Source organism: Megascapheus bottae, chromosome 11, assembly GCF_031878675.1.
Source record: "Megascapheus bottae isolate mThoBot1 chromosome 11, mThoBot2.hap1, whole genome shotgun sequence".
NCBI classification, from domain to species: Eukaryota; Metazoa; Chordata; class Mammalia; order Rodentia; family Geomyidae; genus Megascapheus; species Megascapheus bottae.
The window spans coordinates 39178363-39199281 of NC_143519.1; the positions used below are offsets into that span (position 1 = coordinate 39178363).

General features: G+C 37.4%; 1 protein-coding gene across 1 annotated transcript in view; it reads right to left on the reverse strand.

Annotated features, from left to right (window-relative positions):
* The window catches only part of Vwa8 (von Willebrand factor A domain containing 8), a 281874-nt gene that overhangs the window by 198707 nt on the left and 62248 nt on the right, over positions 1 to 20919 (reverse strand). The window contains 2 exon segments of the mRNA XM_090342080.1: positions 10969 to 11082; positions 13665 to 13825. Coding sequence (XP_090198206.1) covers positions 10969 to 11082; positions 13665 to 13825 — 275 coding nt within the window.

The following is a 20919-nucleotide window of genomic DNA, read 5'->3' on the forward strand; positions in this document are numbered from 1 at the left end:
TCAAGTAGTAGAGCACTAGCTCTGAGGACAAAAGCTCAGGTACAGTACCCAGGCCCTGAGTTCAAGCTCCAAGATTGGCATACACACAAAAAAAGTAAACAGAAAGATGTACGATGTACTTATATTTCAATAAGGCCTGGGAATGACCTGTCCCAAAACGTTGTTCTGAGAAAACAGGAAAGGACAATAACTTGGGTAGTTCTTAAAAACCTAGGATAATGTGGTTCCTCAGGACTGCTAGTGATTGAAGAGTCATAGACCAGAAACTGGACATGGGAAATTCTAAAATCAGAACATTACAGAGGCAGGTTATTCCATTTTCCACTTCAACAAAAGTGGTTTGCTCTATCCAGATGACTCTAACTCTGCCTTGGGCCTAGCCACAAATGTTGTTCATCCTTGATCCTTCTGACACCTAGTTGGGGAAAAAAAAATAATAAGGTGGGAGACAGAGTCTGGTTTGGCTGTACAAAAGTAAAGCTGCAAATGAGTTTTTCACTGAAGATAGTTTAATGAGAATAAACATAGTCAAAATCTAATAGGCTAGACAAAAGGAGTCCAACTTATATGGTTAAACCAAAAGAGAAGAAAGAAGGTGCCAAAGCTGTACTATAAAGTGAGAACTAGAAGAATACCTAAAGTGGGAGCAAGCTAGTGGTTTGAATTTAAATAAACTAAAGGCCATTGCCTGGGACATACATTGTCAAGGGCTTTTTAGCTTGGGCTCTTACAAATCTGATGGGAGGAGTTTCTGAGACAATTGATTTGATGGATAGAGAAACCAGTGGGCTGACAATAAAAGCAGCCATCAAACCACTGAATAACAGGCTAAAAAGGCCTTCCCCACCCTTCTCCATCCCTTCAGGTTCTCCCCAAAGGCTTCCTTACAAACAAATAGGTTATAGGGAAAGTCATTTTGTGATGCCAAGTTCCCTAAATCTCAGAGTTAGACGGCATAGGATGGGCCTTATACTTAGGATGATTTGACAAACTGATAGATAATTCCAAGCTGTGGAAGTAATACTTAACTAAAAACTGGGAAACAAAGAAGAGTACTTAGGCACTTAAGATGTGGAAACGGGGAATCATGAGTTTTAGACTAGCCTGAGCTACACAGAAAGACCTTATCTTCAAAACAAAACAACAACAAAAACAGGAAATAAACATTGTGAAGTTTAAATTGAAGGTTTAACTTTGTTGAAATATAACAATGCCAATAACAAAACAACAAATAAAATAAAAGATATGGCTTACCTTCAAATAAATTGACAATATTTCCTAAACATTAAAGATTTCAAAGGCAAAACAAACAAGTATTTTAAACTAATTTCTTAAATAGAAATGAGTTCATTGCTTAGGCCTGTATTCCTAGCTCTTCAGGAAGAGGACATGTTAAGCCTAACCTAATCAAAAAAGTTCTGGAGGGACTGGAGGCATGGTAGAGTGGTAGAGTGCTTGCCTAGCATGTATGAAGCTGTGGGTTTCGATTCCATGGTACCACATACATAGAAAAAGAAGCCGAAGTGGTGCTGAGGCTCAAGTGGTAGAGCTGCTAGCCTCCTTGAGAAAGTCAAGGACAGTGCCTCAGGCCCTGAGCTCTCAAGCCCAAGACTGGCAAAAAAAAAAAAAAAAGAAAATGGGAAGTGGAGCTTGGCTCAAGGGGGTAGGGTGGTAGCATTGAGCTGAAGAGCTAAGGGAGAGCGCCTAGGCCGAGTTCAAATCCCTTGACCCATACATACACACACACACACACATATACACACACAATTTGCAGAGATTTTCCCTCTTGTCATGACAAGTGTCTTTTTGGCTGCATTTGCACCTTCTATAACAATATATTTCTATGGCTGTCTTAATGTCCTTGAGAGCTTACATTCCTCCCTGTGTTGCTGCCTCTTTTGCTCCTGGAAGCAAGAAGATCCTAGTTCTGGCTTCACCTTTTCCCAGAATAGAACCTGATGCTCACTTGGCTGATGTGATGATCCAGAGAAGGTGCTGAGATGGAGACCAGGAGTGGAAGCTGGCCTCAAACATCAGTGTCATTCAGTGGATCAAAACAATAGTTTACTTTCCAGTTCCCTGTTTGCTAGGGTTTTGTTTGTTTGTTTGGGGCATGTCCTGGGGCTTAAACTCAGAGCCTGCGCACTGTCCTTAAGCTGAAGAAGCTGAAGAAGCTCAAGGACAGCGCTCTACCACTTGAGAGAGAAGGGGCAGGAGAGGTCTCTCTGATTCTGTTAGTGTCTGATTCTTTGTGATTACAGATATACTCTTTTTCGTCAGCACCGGGGGTTGAACTTAGGACCTGGGCACTGTTCTTGGACATTTTTTGCTCAAGGCTAGCACTCTGCCACTTGAGTCACAGCACCACTTCCGGCCTTTTCTGAGTATGTGGTACTGAGGAATTGAATCCAGGGGCTTCATGCATGCTAGGTGAGCACTCTACCACTAGGCTATGTTCCCGGATCTATTTTTTATTATAATGATATAGATATATGATTATATAGCTATATTAGATGATATATGATGGTCATGTAGAAATACCAAGAATTGTGAAATATGTTAACTACACATGAATTATACATCAATGAAGCTTTTGATTTTTTTTTAAAAAAAGAACTTTAATAGACTGGCCTTTTGAAAAGAATGATATGATACATTTTTGTTGAATATACATTAAAAACTTGAAATAATAATATAGAAGGTATCTGTGGCCAGGTACAGTGGCTTCCACCTGTAATCCTAGCTACTTAGGAAGCTGAGATCTTAGGATCATGGTGCAAAGCCAGCCTGGGCACTAAAGTCCATGAGATTCTTATCTCCAATTAACCACCAGGAAATCAGAAGTGGTGCTGTGGTTCTAGAGGTAGGGCAGTAGCCTTGAGCCTAAGCCCAAAACTAGGAGAAAAAGAAAATGTCATGTGCAAGAAAAAGATTGGTATTCAGAATATATAAAGAATTCAGCTGGGTCCCCATGGTTCACACCTGTAATCCTAGTTACTCAGGAGGCTGAGATCTGAGGATCACGGTTCAAAGCTTGCCCAGGCTTGAAAGTCCATGAGAGTTATCTCCAATTAACCACCAGAAAACCGGAAGTGGTATGCTGTGACTGAATGAGGTAGAGCAGTAACGTTGAGCTGAAAAGCTTAGGGACAGAGCTCAGACCCAGAGTTCAAACCCCATAACCGACAAAAAAAGAAAAGAACAGAAAATTCAGATCATACGATAAAATAGTAATTATACCCTACATAGACACAGAGCTTAAGAACTGTTTAGTAATGATTTTTAAAAATTCTAAATTATTTTCAAAAATTGGAATTTTCTTAAAACATTTTGTTCTGAAAATCAAATATAAAGATTTGAGAATGAACTCCAGGATCAATCTTGAATTCTGCTAAAAATGATGGTCTAATTTATTAAGAAAAGAAATGCTGAGGTTTCTGGGAAGATAGGAAGAGAATGCTTCAAACATGGCTCAGAGCAAAAGCAAAACATTCTCTCCAGATTCTAATCTATTAAGAACTGTCTTCCAATGTACAATTATAGGCCATTGCTTTTTCCCCAAGTAAGTTTTTTTCTTATGAAAAGAAGCAGTTCTATTTTGATCTTTATTTCCTGTGAGAAATTCAGGCACTGTAAGTATGTGTGGCTATCGCACTATTTTAAATCTTCACATCAATGCATTCCTGGTATCTCACAACAACATAAGTTTCTTACTTTTCTAAATGTATTCTAACCATTTGACTACCTGCATAGCTTAGAGGAAGAATTATTTAATAATGAAGGTTGGCAAGAGTCAACTATAATTGCTTTGAAAGTGGGTTTCACCCCATGAAGTTGAAAGCATTAATAGCACACAGCCAACAGATGTTAATGATGGGATCCTATGCCATCAGACTTGTTATTTAAAGGCATTGAACTATCCCTAATTAGTAGTTTTATACAAGGTAATATTGCTAGCCCACAATTCTATCTATAACTGTATTAACAGAATTACATGTACCTGAATTTTCTAAACTTTCTCCCTGATTAAGATTGTCCTTAATGTACTATGTTGTCTCTCATCTCCTTTGCTGTCCCTTGGTTATTTCATATTGGTATAGTATCTCACTTTGTTATCTGATATATTGAATTTATTTGTATTTGGATATTTGAAGTTTGATAGGGAAGGGGGGAAAACCAAGACGGGTGGGGGGTGTGTGTGGGGGGGGGGGAAACGGGTACCAAGACATGTGAAAGGGTATCAATGTATGTGAATTAATGCACCTTCTATCTGGCAAATGTCATGTAACCCTTTTACTAATTACAATAAAAAAAAAAGATTCACTCATTCAAAAACATTTACCATATTATCTCCTATATGCTATGTACTATGACCTTAGAAACAAAGAGATGAAGCACAGAAACAAGTCAAAGTCCTGATGACATCCAAGTCCCAGATTCTGATCTTCCACAGGTCTAAGTTTATCCATGCCATTCGTTTTACCATGTGAGATATCAATAAATTTCCTTCTGAAATACCTTGAAATTTTTGCTACTTATAACAACAGAAATCTTGCCAAACACATTTATGAAAGTTGTCCTGATCTGGAAGCAGAAGCAGGTATTTAAATTCACAAAATTTGGTCTGGAAGCAAAGACATTATTAAATCTGCATTATCAGCATGGTGTTCAGATTTGACAAAAATCACCCAATTGCTGTAAAGTCAATGCTCAAGAAACTTTAGCCTAAAAATGAGTAGGAGTTGTTCCTAGAATTCTAATCTCTTGGAATTAGATTTATTTGTGCAAGACTATGAAAGTAAGTAGTCAGGCAGCTTCACCTGACCACTGACCTCATTCCTCTAACACCCTTCCTCTTAAGAAATAAAGCGCCAGGTGCAGTAGCTCATGCCTATAATCCTAGCTACTCAGGAGGCTGAAATCTGATGATCAAGGTTCAAAGCCAGCCAGAGCATTAAAAAGTCCGTGAGACTCATCTACAATTAACCAGCAGAAAACCGGAAGTGGCGCTGTGGCTCAAGGAGTGAAGTGGTAGCTTTGAGCTAAGGAGCTCAGGAACAATGCCCAGACCCAGAGTTCAAGTCTAATGACCCACAAAAAGAAAGAAAGAAAGGAAGAAAGGGAGGGAGGGAGGGAGAGAAAGAGAGAGAAAGAGAGAGAAAGAGAGAGAGAGAGAGAGAGAGAGAGAGAGAGAGAGAGAGAGAGAGAGAGAGAGAGAGAGAGAGAGAGAGAGAGAGAGAGAGAGAGAACGAGAACCAGCTAGCCAGCCAGGGCTGGGAATGTGGCCTATTGATAGAGTGCTTGCTTCGCATGCATGAAGCCCTGAGTTCAATTCCTCTATGCCACATACACAGAAAAAGCTAGAAGTGATACTGTGGCTCAAATGGTAGAGCACTAGCCTTGAGAATACTCAAGGACAGTGCCCAGACCCTGAGTTCAAGCCCCAGGACTGGGGGGCAAGAAGAGAAAGCAATTTTTTTTCTTTGTCATCCTGCCTTTCACCTTTTTTCCTACCTTAAAACCAACCACAAACAAACCATTAATAAAATTAAAATGAAAGCCAAGCTAGATTATAGGCCATATTCACAAGAACAACTGAATTAATTTTCTTGCTCAATACAAATTTCTGCTTTTTATAGTGTTCTATCCTTTTTGTCCAACTGTTAAGCAATAAATGCAGTAACAAGCTATTATCCAATAAACACAACCTTGAAAGATGTAATGCCAACTGACTTAGGAGAATCCAATTCATTATGATCATAAAAGAAACTATTCATTTTCAGGAAGATAAAAATGAGTTTCCAAAGTAAACCAAAGTTAACCAAAAAGAGGTAAAGAAATACATAAGTAACATATACCAAATAGTGAAGCAGATTCTATGAAAGGGCTATACTCAACAACAAAGTAAAACCTGTTTACAATCATTTAAAAACTTCTCAGTTACAAATGAGGAACTTATAAGGAATAGAATCAGGTTTTCAAGTAGTAGAAACACATTAGACAAGATAGGAGAATAATTGTTAGAATAGCTGTCTCAGAAAAGTTAATAAAGGTCCAACAAACTGGCAGAATGTTAGGGAAGCTGAGGATATAGAAATATAGTTTAGGGCCAGGAGTTGGGCCTAGTGGTAGCGTGCTTGCCTAACATGCACGAAGACCAGGATTCGATTCCTTGGTACCACATACATAGAAAAAAAAGCTGGAAATGGTGCTGAGGCTCAAGTGGTAGAGCTCTAGCCTTGAGAAATCCAAGGACAATGCTCAGGCCCTGAGCTTAAGCCCAGGACTGGCAAAAAAAAAAAAAAAGAAATATAGTTTAGTAGAGCATTGCCTGGCTTGTATCAGGCTCTAAGTTTGATCCGTAACACCTTAAGGGTGAATGTTTTGAAGACAAAGAGGAAAAGGAAGGAGGCAGTAGGGGAGAGGGGCGGGGAGAGAGGGGGTGTAGATATTAAGAAATGAAAATTAGGGGGCCAGGAGTTTGGCCTTGCAGTAAGAGTGCTTGCCTAGCATGCATAAAGACCATGGTTTCATTAATTGGTATCACATATATAGAAAAAACAAAAGCCATAAGTGGTACTGTGGCTCAAGTGGTAGAGCTCTAGCCTTGAGAAAGTTCAAGGACAGTGCTCAGGCCCTGAGTTCAGGCTCTAGGATTGGCAAAAATAAAAAAAATTAAAATAAAAAATAAAAAAATAAAAGAAATAAAAATTAGTTGGGTGATGGGTTGCATATGCCTATAATCCTAGCTGCTTAGGAGGCTGAGATTTGAGGATTATGGTTCTTTGCCAGTTTGGGCAGAAAAGTCTATAAAGCTCTTCTTTCCAATTAACCAGCAGAATACTGGAAGTGTAAATGTGGCTCAAGTGGTAGAGTGCAAGAAAATGAGATCTTTTCTTATTAAAAAAAAAAAAAGGAATCAGAGTTTAGTGGTAGAGTGCTTGCCTAGCATGCACAAAGCTCTGTTGGGGGCCGAGTAATGCCCTGTCTGATGAATTTCTGCTGAGGCCTGTAGTAGGGGTAAACAAGTGGACCTATATCCTGCCCACCTATTGTGCTGATAGGCTCCCGCACCCAATATAAGGAGGGGAATTTTAGAGAGAGAGAGATTCCTGCCTTGATGAAGCTGTGTGGCGTTTCCGTTCATGCTCCGGAGAAGCAAGGCTGAGTGCGGGAGGACAGTGGGCCCTCTCCTCTCGCGGCTTGGACTGGTTGGGGTGTGCTTTTCCCCATCCCTCCTCAAGAGGGACTGGGGACAAAGGACCCCGACAGACCTCTGTGTTGGATTCTTCCATAACACATCCACAGAAAAAGCTGGAAGTGGCTGTGGCTCAAATGATAGAGTGCTAGCCTTGAGGAAAGCCCAAGGACAGTGTTCAGTGTTCAGGCCCTGAGTTCAAGCCCCAGGACTGGCAAAAATAAAAAGAGAGAAAGAAAGAGACAGACAGACAGACACACACACACACACACACACACACACACACACACACAGAGACAGACAGACAGACAGACAAGACAGAAAGAGAGCACACACGTGGGAGAAGAAATTTAGCCAGGGAGGTACAACACATCTAAATAATGCAAGATTTATAAAGAGAAACCATAGAAAACCAGGGAAATTGAAACAGATAAGTATAAGATGCTACGACATACCTTCATATAAAAAATAAAGTCCAGATTAGGTCAGAATATATAAGAATACAGTATAGTAAAATGAAGAAATTAATAGAACATGTGACTGATAAATATGAGATGTGCTTGAATATGCTGAGAGTTCCATAAGAGAAAACACTTGGGGTAAAAAAATGATACATACACAGAAAAGAGAGTCAGGTCCTCTTCTGTATTGCTAGACTTAATTCTAACATTCACATCTGTATTGTAATTATTAACTTATTTATGATTTTCATATGTAGTTAATTACTAACTTTAGAATAAAATAGGATGCATGACTAAAGGGAAAATGATTACCGTATACTAAGTGGCTAAGCAGGATATAGTCTATGTCACAATGCATTATGCTTTTGCTCAATAAAAACTGAGTAAAGTTCTAAAGAAAATAAATTAACTCTTAAGGAAGAATTGAGAAAAGTATATGTGCATAGTAGGAAGAAAGGAGGTATAAGGCCTTGTCCTTAATTTTTTATGTAGAAAATCAATATACAATTTTCCCCCTGTGCCAGTACTTAGAATTTCAACTCAAAGGCTTCAGGCTTTTGATCAGCTTATTTGCTGGTGCTCTACTGCTTGAAACAAGCCTCTACGTCTGACTTTTTTCTGGATAACTGGAGATAAAACTCTCAGGTATTTGTTTCAGCTGGCTCCAAAAATAAGCTTTTCAAATCTCAGCTTCCTGAATAGCTAGGATTACAGGCAAGACCCACTGGTGCATAGCCATAATTTCCATTACTAAAACATTATTCAAGTAATATCAATGAAAACATATTGTTTAGTAATACAGAGGTTAACTAGCAGAATTGGCTATAAGTCAAGAAAGTTTCTGGAGAAGTAGGAAATGATAGATAGTTATAATCAACTGATAAAAAGGGCCTGATTTTTTTTTTGCATGAATGGTTTGAAAAGTCATTTGGCTTAAGTTTTCGTGTGTATTTAACATTAGCAAATAAACAAAAGTCTGAAGGAAAGCAAGCATTGCTATGTTCTCTCCATTTTCTCAGAATGACCTCTAGAGGTGGAGGCAAACTAGGTTTGCATATATAGGGGATAGGGCTGAGTTTGGAAGTATGGGAGAAACAGCAAATGAGAAACTTTAGAGAGAAGTATTACTGACCAACATAAGCCAAACCTGAGCCTGTCTCCTAGGGTCACTCTGTTCCTAAAAGTGTTTTCATTTGCAAAACTGTTTGTGACCATTAGGAAAAAGTTGGGTCCTTTTCATTGAAAAAGGGTTGTCATGTCTGGGAGATTTCATATTAAGTACAACGCTGCTAGTGTCCCAAGGACAATTTCTAGGCAAGCTTGCTGTGAGCTTCTGCCCCAATTGCATTGATTCATCTGTCTGAAAGATACAAACTTTCCCCAGAGCAGTGAGTCACATGCAAAAAATGTACAAAAGATGAGTGTTCTGAACTGAAGGGATGAAATATCTACAACTTGCCTACCTGAATATTCAAATTATATTATAGAGATGAATTTGATAATGTACTCTTCAGAAGAATAAAATTCTTAATAATTATTACACAGAAGAAATTTAACATTTCCCTTCCAAAACAATTTCAATGGGTTTTGTTGTTTCATTTCCACATATACAAATCAAGTAGTTGGGTTATACTCATCCTCACCTCTCCTGCCTGCTATCCCTACCCCTACTGCTGACACAGCCTGTCAATATGTCAATATGTCAGCAGGCCTTTTAGGGAAAGGAGAAGCTTCAATTAAATAAAATCACATGAAGTTACTATAAGTTATCCAATACGCCAATCTCTAATATTGTTAAAATGTTCATAGAAGTCAGGGGCTGATGAATGATGTCTGTAATCCTACCTCTGTAGGATGCTGAAATTGCAAGGATCTTGATTCAAGACAAGCCTTGGTAAGTTCAAAAGACCCTCCTCTCAACCAGGAGGTGGGTATGATGAGATACTCCTGTCATTCTTGTAATGGAGGAGACACAGATGGAGAAGACTGAAGGCAGAAAATCACGATTCTTCATCTCAATGAAGGATCTAGGTATGGTAGTATGCACCTACTATGCCAATGGTTGGATCCATATATGAGATCCTATCTCAAAAAGGACTGAAAGCATGGCTTAGCTGTGGAGTGCCAGCCTCCCAAGTGATAGGCACTGAGGTGAAACTTCAGTATCACACATAAACACTCACAGAGGCATGTACACACTCACATGCATGCACACACTCACATACATACACACACACCACCGAAATGCAATACTCATGGAAAACAGCTGATATTGGCCAAATTTCCTCTAAGGTTAAATACACGAAGCTAAAAAATTTTTTCAATGACAGGTTTTATTCTGAAAATGTCAAACAATGCAAATATTTTTATTTCCTTCACCTAGATTTTTCCAGTTTTGAAAGATTTCTTTTTAATAAAACACTTGTGTTCTCATTCTTACTTGATCTCTGATTTGTCCATTTGTGGTTCCTTTTCTTTTTCCCTTAAATGTTGAGAAATTGAAAACTTTTTTCTTTATTCTATATGTACCTTAGTAAGTATTCCTAAGAACGGGAATGTTGTCCTTCATAAATGCAATGATATTATAGTACTTACTAAAATAAATATTAATTCAATATCATGTATGATACAGAGTTCATATTTAGCCTTTTTTTTTTTGCCAGTCCTGGGCTTAAGCTCAGGGCCTCAGCACTGTCCTTGGATTTTTCTCAAGGCTAGAGCTCTACCACTTGAGACTCAGCACCACTTCCAGCTTTTTCTAAGTATGTGGTACCAAGGAATCGAACCCGGGTCTTCATGCATGCTAGGCAAGCACTCTACCACTAGGCCAAACTCCCAGCCCCATATTTAGCCTTTTACAATGATCTTTTATATCTATTTTCATTCTGGTCCTTGCTCCTGGAAATCTCAGCTGCTGCATTTGTGTTTTCATCTCTCAAAGGAGATTTGAGTAGGCTCCATTGGAAATAGAGCATCCAGTGTCATAATGATGAGAATGAGGAGATTTAGCCCAGTTAATTTAAGAGCAGCTTTTGTTTTGCTGAGGAGATAACTGGCATGAGGCCAAAGCTGTACTGGTAAAGCCCACATAAAGGATTACTTTCTTTAATCCACAGTTTAAACACTCATTCAGAAGCAAGGCTGAGAGTACCAGAGTGAAATGTGGGCAGTGACCTCAAGTCCTAGAAAGTGCCAGACCATCACCATGTCTACCAAATTAATTCCGGTTTGACCTTAGGTTTAGAGAAATAATGAGCAGTACTATTTTCAAGTTAACAATAACTGTACAATAAGTGAACTTAAAATTACCTCTCCTGTAGCTCCTCATCAGACATTTGCAGCTCCTCTTTTAAACGCATGTAGCGGTCTTCTCTCAGAAGCCTAGATCCGTCATAGAGGCTGAGCTCCCGGTCATGAATGAGTCTAATGGGAGGAGAGAATGTCAGGAAACAAGCTATTAGCCAGTTCTAAACATGGATAGTATTAAAGGTAGTGTCATCTAGTCAACATTTTATTGTCTTAACAGTAGTGGCACCTAACAATTTTGTTAGATGATCTTTTCAAGTTTTTAAGATGGCAAGTACTTGAAATTATAATTGGCAGAACTGTTAAGTTTCTATAGGGAGAGTGGCAGTCATGGATACAAGATGAGGTTAGGAAAGAGAAGGAACAAGAAGAAAGAGAGAAAGTGGAAGACAAAGAAATAGCTAAATGAGTGATAATTATGGGGTATACATCAATGATCAAGTAATGTAACTTCCAAAGGGAAAATATTATCAAAACTATTTTTACTTTTAGAAATACAGTATTTAAGTTATGAAAAAAGTCTTGAAAATGAAGTATATATTTTGCTATTGCATGTTCCAACTTTGATAGTGATATAGTCTTGCACACGTAAAATGTCTTTCAGGTACTGTGATGTCGGAAGCATATCAGCAACTAAGTAGGCCAGTGCCTATGTTAGAAATGCCTTATAAGCCCTCTCCTGCTGGAAGGACACAGATTGTAATGTTGAGGTTAAGGGCATGCCCAGTGAAATAAGTCAGGTCTGGGTTCAACTCTATCTCTGCATCTGACTTACTGAATGACTGAGCAGGGGAGAGCTACTCCATCACTCTGAACTTTTATCATTTATAAAATTAAGTCAATAATAACAACCTCATAGAAACTGCTGTGAAAATGAAATAGTTAATGTAACACAGACATATATTATGGCTGTTCTCAATTGAACGTACATTAAAATCTTCTTTAAAAATGCCAGTGTTCACTTCATATGGACCACTTATGTCAGTATTTGTGCATTGAAGCCTGGGCATCAGTATTCATAAGTTCCTATCCCATAAGGTGGGAATGGAGAAGTCTGGATATAGCAAATGATCCCTATCTTCAGGACCTTGTTTGGCATCTTTAATTATTCTCAGAATCTGGATCTTGTCTAAGAAAAATATTAATGTATGAAGATACTATTACTTATATTTTAATAGGAAATTACATTGAAAATGGCTTTGTAGCAATTTTTGAAAAGATGAAAACCAAACTGGGCACAGGTGGCTCACATCTGTAATCCTAGCTACTCAGGAGGCTGAGATCTGAAGATTGCAGTTCAAAGCCAGCTCGGGCACAAAAGTCCATGAGACTCTTATCTCCAGTTAACCACCAGCAAACTGGAAATGGCATTGTGGCTCAAAGGGATAGAGTGCTAGCATTGAGCTGAAGAGCTCAAGGACAGAACCTAGGCCCAGAGTTCAAGCTCCGTGACAAGACAAAAAGATGAAAACTGAACAGTTAGTTGAGGAAATAGCTTATTCTACTTATTTGATCCCTTCCAATAAGTCATAGTTATAAATCAAATGTCAACAATGTATAGCACCAAAATTAAACAATGTGTCAGTAATTAATGCCCTAAAATTAACAAGGTATCTACCTTTTCCACGAAAGTTCTACATGGAATATATATTATCTAAAATTATATTGAACAAAAGTTACAGGAATGGGGCCGGGAGTTTGGCCTAGGGGTAGAGTGCTTGCCTAGCATGCACGAAGACCCAGGTTCGATTCCTCGGTACCATATACATAGAAAAAGGCCAGAAGTGGTGCTGAGGCTCAAGTGGTAGAGCTCTAGCCTTGAGAAAGTCCAAGGACAGTGCTCAGGCCCTGAGCTCAAGCCCAGGACTGGCCAAAAAAAAAAAAAAAGTTACAGGAATGTGTGGATACTTTATCTCACCTACACACACACACACACACACACACACACACACACACACACACACACACACACAATGGTTCTAAAAGTGTTCAAGTTCAAAGTAAGCTTTGCTAGTCATCTATTATATAATCAAATAAATTCTGCACATTTAGCTGGATACTGATGGCTCATTCCTATAATTGTAGTTACTCAGGAGGCTGAGATCTGATGACGAGATTTGAAGCCACCTCTGGCAGGAAAATTCACAAGACTCTTATCTCCAACTAGCCACCAAAACCTGAAGGTAGATCTGTGGCTCAAGTGGTAGATTGCTAGCCTGGAGAAAAAAAATTTTTTTTGAAGCTTAGGGATAGCATCCAGGCTCTGAGCTTACACCCAGGACAAGCACACAAACACACAAAGACAGACATACACATACATACACGTTTCATATTTTATATTAAAACTAAGTATTTTTTACTCTCCAAATAAAGATTCTAAGATCAACCAATAATGTAGACCTGTAAGGAATTTGTAATCAGTGAAGCAGCTGTGACACTTGTCAAAATTACTGCTACTGAAAAGTTTTCTTTTCAGTTTTTACAAAGAGAGGTATGGCAGAGGTATTTCCTAAACTGTCATTATTCAAATATTTGCAGAAATGTGGTTATAGCAATAAATAATCTGTCATTATACTTGAAGATAGGATTTTTAGGTTCTATATAATCCTGTTTTGAAACAGAGTTCCATGTCAATTGTTCATGGTGTGTGTGTGTGTGTGTTCTAAGGTTTGTGGGTGTATGTGAAACTCATAACAAACCTTTGTAATACAGCAAGTGTGCCAGCATTGACTCGGTGAATGCCATCCAGCAGGACCAGCTTGCCTTCCAGTGCAGCATTCACAAGGGGCGAGGACCGCCAGGCTGTGTCTCCATTGGGAAGCGTGTATCTCTGCTGCAGCAGATCCCGTGCTGTCATATCCTAAATCCAATCCCCACCACCAGGCAAAGAAAACATGCAATTAGTCTTTAAGATGGGGATGGGAGCTTATTTCCCTTGATAGTCACCTCTCACTCCCTACTATTTCCTATAATAACTGGAAAATCATCCTCTCAAATCCACCAAGGAGAAAAAAAAAGATTTTCGGAAAGACTTAGGGTCCTTTTTCCTATTACATTTCACATACTGTATAAGGATGAGGGATCCTACACCCTTTTCTTCTTTTTAAATTGTCCATTTAGATAATGACAGTAATTTCCACTTGACTATAATGGAATTTAACTCAATCAGCTCAATTCCTTGAAAGGAGCAGTGTATTAATTCCATTTTCAAATGAGATGCCATGCAAACTCAACACTCAGAGGCACTTGTCAAGGTTGTGCAATTTCTTCCAGTTGATGGGCTTTCCTGAAAAGCCATGCATGAACCCATCCAGCGAATTGTGAAAGCAGTTTAATGATGGAGGAAATGGAGGAGGACTACCAGATGAGGTACAGGAATTGGAAAACAATAGAATGGCACTTAGAAGCAGTTTTTGAAGGCACAAACACAATGTACTAGCACTAAAATAGTGTAAGAGACTCAAGCAAACTATTAATAGTTATGGGTCTGCTATGAAAAAGTTGGTGTCATATACTCTGAACAATTTTTTTCTTTCTTGTTCTTAATGTGGAATGTAATAACATATTTCTGTAATCAGTTTCAGGTATATTTTGTGTGCCACAAAAGCTAAATTTTTATGGTCGCTTTTATTTTTTAACAATTAAAATATTTTGAATCATGTTGAGTGAGACAAGTCAAGACCTAAGGAACAAAAGGAGCATGGTATCCTTAATATGTGGTTATTAAATCCAAAGAGAACAAGAGCGAGGACTCAATATTTGCATATCCAATGCTATGGACATGGTAATGGAAATATAAACATAACTATATAGACATAAAAACCTATGACTCTATAGACATAATGTTTCATTTCTTAAATTAATATTTTTCTATGACATACAAACCCTTAGCCTAATTTTAAGTTCTAAATACTAAGTCCCAGTGATTGTAAATAGAGATTCCCTTCTTAAACACTTGTTTAAGTTGTCATTTGAAATATGATGTAAAAATCAATGTTAATAAATTCTTTAATAAAAAACAAAAAAATAAAATATGTTATAAATACTCCAGGTTTTTAGCAGATATATAACTAAAGAATTTGCTTTTTTTTTTTTTTTTTTGCCAGTCCTGGGCTTAAGCTCAGGGCCTGAGCACTGTCCTTGGACTTTCTCAAGGCTAGAGCTCTACCACTTGAGCCTCAGCACCACTTCCAGCTTCTTTTCTATATATGTGGTACGGAGGAATCAAACCCGGGTCTTCATGCATACTAGGCAAGCACTTTAACCACTAGGCCAAACTCCTGGCCCCAGCTTTTTTTTTTTTTCTTTTGCCAGCTATAGGGCTTTAACTCAGGGTCTGAGCACTATCCTTGGGCTTTCTCCAGGCTAGAGCTCTGCCACTTGAGCCACAGCACTACTTCCAGCTTTTTCTATGTATGTGGTACTGAGGATTTGAAACCATACTTGCATACTTGCATACTTGCATACTATGCAAGTACTCTACCATTAGGGGCCTTAAATTTGATTATTTTTATAATGACAATAAATCTGTGTTGAAACCAAATAAAACTGTAAGTCTTATTTACTAAAATGTTCTTACTACACAATGATACTGACTTCAAAACATGAATAGGCTTGGATTAAACCATAAAAACTGAAAGATAAAAAAGATGACATTGATCAAGACACATGGTACGTATCCATTGGCATGTTGAAACCCCTTTCTACAAACACTTAAAGGTAAGAGACAGAGAATTTAAAAAGTAGAAAAAAAGGTAACTTTTAAAAAAGAAAGATGAAGATGTTTTAAATCTTTATGAATTTAATGCTAAGACAAACAAAGTTAAAACCCGCAATACTAGTAATTCTAGAAAAACATTTATTATAGTTAGCTCACACAATGTCACCTGCTATAGCATATTGGTTTGAAATCAGTGATACAGATCAAACAGCTGTGGAACTTTTCAAAAAATATGTAAGCATAAGTCCCACTGTCCTGAAGATTCTAATGGAGTAGGTAAACCTATTTTTAAAATTAATTTACTTTATTGTTATTATAGAGGTGATGTACAGAGGGATTACAATTACATGAGTCAGGGAGGGGATCAGCACATTTCCTTTCATACCATGTCTTCTGTTCCCTCACTCTTTCCCAGTCCCTCCCTCCCATCTCACCCACAAGTTGTACAGTTCACGTTCACCAGTATCCAGTGAACTACACGGCTGTAGTTTTTCACCCTTTTTTATAGTTACATAAAATAATACACATGTTGAAACAAACTCTATGAGGTGAAAACAAGGGACCTCTCCCTCTCTTAGTTTTTGATAATTCTACTTTTAAAAAATTAACATCAATTTAATAATTCTGGTATGTCTCCTACACAGACATTGCTTTATAAGACAGTGGGTTGATGCAAATCTTTGTTTCATTCTTTATTCTTACACTGTAATAGGATCTACGAGTTGCACAAAGATATGTAGACTGCCCAACAAAACAAAACTCAACCTAAAGTGAAAAATTAAGGGAAGAATAGGCCTTGTTCCTTTTAAATACTCCTATTGTACTTCAGAGGAGGTGGCAAGTCTGTGCAAAGAATTGGACAGATGTGAACCTCAAAAATCCTCCCTCTAGACTGAAAACAGATGATATCCTTGTCCAGCCAAGTTTTAGTCTTTTGCTTGGGCTGGGAAAGGAGATAAAGGATGTCATGACTCTGTCCAAAAGGGTTCAGAATCCTAAGAAACTGAGGGTAGCAAGTGATAATTTTTTTTTTAATTTTATGAGATAGAGGGCCATTACGTGAAGTAGTGCCTAAGGATTACAGTGCATATTTAAAAATGAAACTTTTGAGTTCAGAATTTATTTCAATGGAGAGAAGTCTTCAGTTTCTACCAACACACCCTGATTCACAAACCTGTGCTAAATACAAAAAAGTGCTATTTGATATGATCATCATTCCAAAGTACTTTTTACATTATTAATATATACAATGTTTACAGTAACTGCTTCATTCAAGTGAGTAAATATTTACTAAAACAGATGATGAGAAAGACACATAGTAGAACACTGAGCTCTTCTTTTCCAATCTAGCAGTTGGAGAATCCTTGTATTTACTGAAGTAAAGTAAAATAATTATTTGTTGTTACACTGCAATCTGTAACAGATCAATATTATTGCTATTAATGCCAACCACAAATACAAAACAGTAATAGTTTTCTTCCATCTTCTGAGTGGCAAAAAATAGAAACTAGCTTAGTTCTCTCACCTAAACTCTGCATACTCTCAATTTAAGAGTCATTCTTTGTTTCTGATATAACTTTGTACTAAAAAAAAACATTTCTGAGGAAAAAATGCTGTTTAATACCAGCAATTTTTCATAGATATAGTTGGTCTTATTTTTCCCAATAGTAGTATAAAACCTAACAGAAAAATGTCCACATAGTTTGAATAAACTAATAGTATGAATTGATTTTAAGTCATATGTTCATCTTCAAAACAGAATTAGCAATAATTTGAAATTAGCAATTTTGAAATGTTTCTGTTGAGAGACAATTTTTAGTTCCATAAAAGTATTTTTAGGCCAGGAGTTTGGCCTAGTGGTACAGTGCTTGCCTAGTATGCATGAAGACCCGGGTTCAAATCCTCAGTGCCACATACATAGAAAAAAGCCGGAAGTGGTACTGTAGCTCAAGTGGTAGAGCTCTCGCCTTGAGAAAGTCCATGGACAGTGCTCAGACCCCAAGTTCAAGCCCAGGACTGGCAAAAAAAAGTATTTTTAATAATATTAAATTACCAAAGTTATTATTGTTATAGTATACTGACATACTATATTATGGAACTGAACATATGCATGTAAGTATACACATATTTATATTACATTACAATCATACTCACATACAATTTCCTTATTCTTCCTGTGTACATGAACATTTCTACTAGTAAACTGAAAGAAAAGATGTTTTAAAGTGCATTTTATGGACTAATAAAAATCAAGAAAGATGAATGTTCCCATTTTGCATATATTTTCCTTGTCCTTGAAACCTCTGAACTTGAGGATAAAAATAGCACTAATTATATCATAGCACCCAAACCATTTCCTCTTTCTGCATTTCCTATAAAACTTCAAAACAACAGGACATGGAATTGAGGTTCTGTAGAGCTACAATTCTTTAATGTCAATGCCTCACATTCATTCATATCCCTAGAAAACATTCTTATGTTGCCTAAGATTCTGCCATAAAGAATTATATTCTTTTCTTTTGCAACAGAGAAACCCAACAAAAAGCAAAAATGACCTAACAAAATGAGAAGCATAATTACATGAAATGTGTTGGAGAGTATAGATTTAAACCTTAAAGCAATTACATGCCTTAAATATTTTTATGACTTTAGAACAGTCTAAGCTAATTTTTATGAGGCTCTGGAGAAATCCAGCTATAGGTGATTAAATTTATAACTTCAGAAAGTGGTTGTGTGTTAGAGTGGTTAAAATTGGCTAAGACTTAATTTCAGGTGATAAAATGATATGGTATATTTTAATTATCTTGAATATTAATATGGATGTAAAAATTTGCATTTTGATGAGTATGTAATAAACTATTGTGGTAAAAGTAGGATATTAAACTATATATAGCCAAAAGCCTGCCATATATAACTCAGGCCTGTAATTATAGCTATTTGGGACATAGAGGTAAGGAGGATTAAAATGCTATGCCAGTCCAGACAGGAAGTCTGAAAGCCTCCATCTGAATGGAGAAAAAAGCATGGCACGATGGCACACATCTCTCAACTACAAAAGGAAGTTAAAAGTAGGTGAATTGTGGTCCAAGAGCACACCAAAGCAGGAAGAAAGACTCTAACTCAAAAATAATCAGCACCTAAAAGGACTAGAGTTATGGCTCAGAGGTATAGCTCCTATATAGCAAACCTAGTTCCGGAGTTCAAACTCTAGTACTACCCTTTAAAAATGTACATACTATAGAATATCAACTTGGTTAAAAAATATGTGTTTTTGCTCTTATGAACTCAGAAGAGTCAGAGAGTATTTAAGTTGGTTTGCAAAAATATGTATAACAATTTGCTATAAATTAAATGCAAGGAAAAAAACTAAATGAGGAAATAAAAGGCAAAGATGGTATATAAAATACATGCTATAAGGACAATTAAAACTTAAATCAAATCATTAATACTCAACATAAAGATTATCATTAAAAGGCATATAAGCTGTAAGAAACACTGATACCAAATCAGAAGTAGTAACAAGGTCATGTCTGTAATCTTAGCTACCCAGGAGGCTGATATCTGAGGATCTTAATTCAAAGCTAGATTGAACAGGAAAGTCTGTGAAACTCTGGTCTCCAATTAACTAGCAAAAAAGCCAAAAGTAAAGCTGTGACTCAAGTGGTAGAGCACTAATCTTGAGAAAGAAAGCTCAACTGAGATCTTGAGTTCAATATATATATATATATATATATATATATGTATATATATATAGTGTGTATACAATTCATTTACATATATGGATTGACTCTTTGACTAGGGTAAACAAGTGCTATTAACGGTTTTGCTTTCTAAATGAAACTAATTGGAATTGTGTAGACTTTGCAACTAACAAGAACCCGGATGGCTCACACCTATAATCCTACTTATTCAGGAGGCTGAGATCTGAGGGTTGCAGCTTGAAGCCTGCCCCAGCAGGAAAGTCCATTAAGATGCTTATTTTCAATTAATCAAAGAAAAGGCTGGAAGTGGCACTGTGACACAAGAGATAGAGTTAGCCTTGAGCAAAATTGTTTGAAGACAGCACTCAGGTCTAAAGTTCAGAAGGAAGGAAGGAAGGAAGGAAGGAAGGAAGGAAGGAAGGAAGGAAGGAAGGGAGGGAGGGAGGGAGGGAGGGAGGGAGGGAGGGAGGGAAGGAAGGAAGAGAAGGGAGGGAGGGAGGGAAGGAAGGAAGAGAAGGGAGGATCTAGTAGATGAAAGAGATAGTATAAACTAACCTACTTTACAATAAGGGCTTAATTATGTCTGTATCCATTAGTGGCAGAATACTGCTTAAATATGGTATAAAGATAGAATGTTAATAATTTTTAGACCTTAGAATAGAAACATGGCCATTATTTACAGAAGCTAAGCATGCTCAGTGAACAGAACACAAGGCAAACTGCCAACATTCCTCAGTGTCATTTATGTTTGATCTAAAAGGTCCTCTTGTTTTACTTATATTGTAAAATTATTTGTAAACTCTCCCATGCTTCCCACTCAAGTTATTCTTTAAAGGAATTATTTTTAACCTATCACATAAAAAACTGCTCCTTTTTACATATGGGATAGTTGACACTACAGCCACAGCATGACTGTTTCACATTACTCTGCAGTGGATAGGAAGTTGATCAGTTCTACTCACTACAACCATGAGGGTGTATATTGAGACAATCTGTTCTAGTTAAAGATTTATCTTATGAACACAAAACAAAGTTGTCTGGTTGAAGCTAACAACTGATTCAACTAAAATGATATCTCAGTAAAACCTTAAAATAAAATACTCTAGGTTAGGGTTGGTGCAAGTAATATAATATGTACTAAGCAAAGCTAAAAAAATTCCTTTCTTTTGAGGAACTGCCATACTGCTTTCCATAGTGGTTGAACGAGTTTGTATTCCCACCAACAGTGTAGTAGTGATCCCTCCATGGCCACATCTCCTCCAGCATCTGTTATTAGTTTTCTTGATCCCAGCCATTCTAACTGGAGTGAGGTGGAATCTTAGAGTTGTTTTGATTTGCATTTCTTTTATGACCAGAGATGTTGAGCATTTCTTCATGTGTCTATAGGCCATTTTTGTTTCTTCTTCAGAGAAGACTCTCTTTAAGTCTTTGACCCATCTTTTAATGGGATGGTTGTTACTTTGGAGAGACTCAATTTTTTAAGCTGTTGATATATTTTAGATATGAGGCCTTTGTCCGTTGTATGGTTGGTGA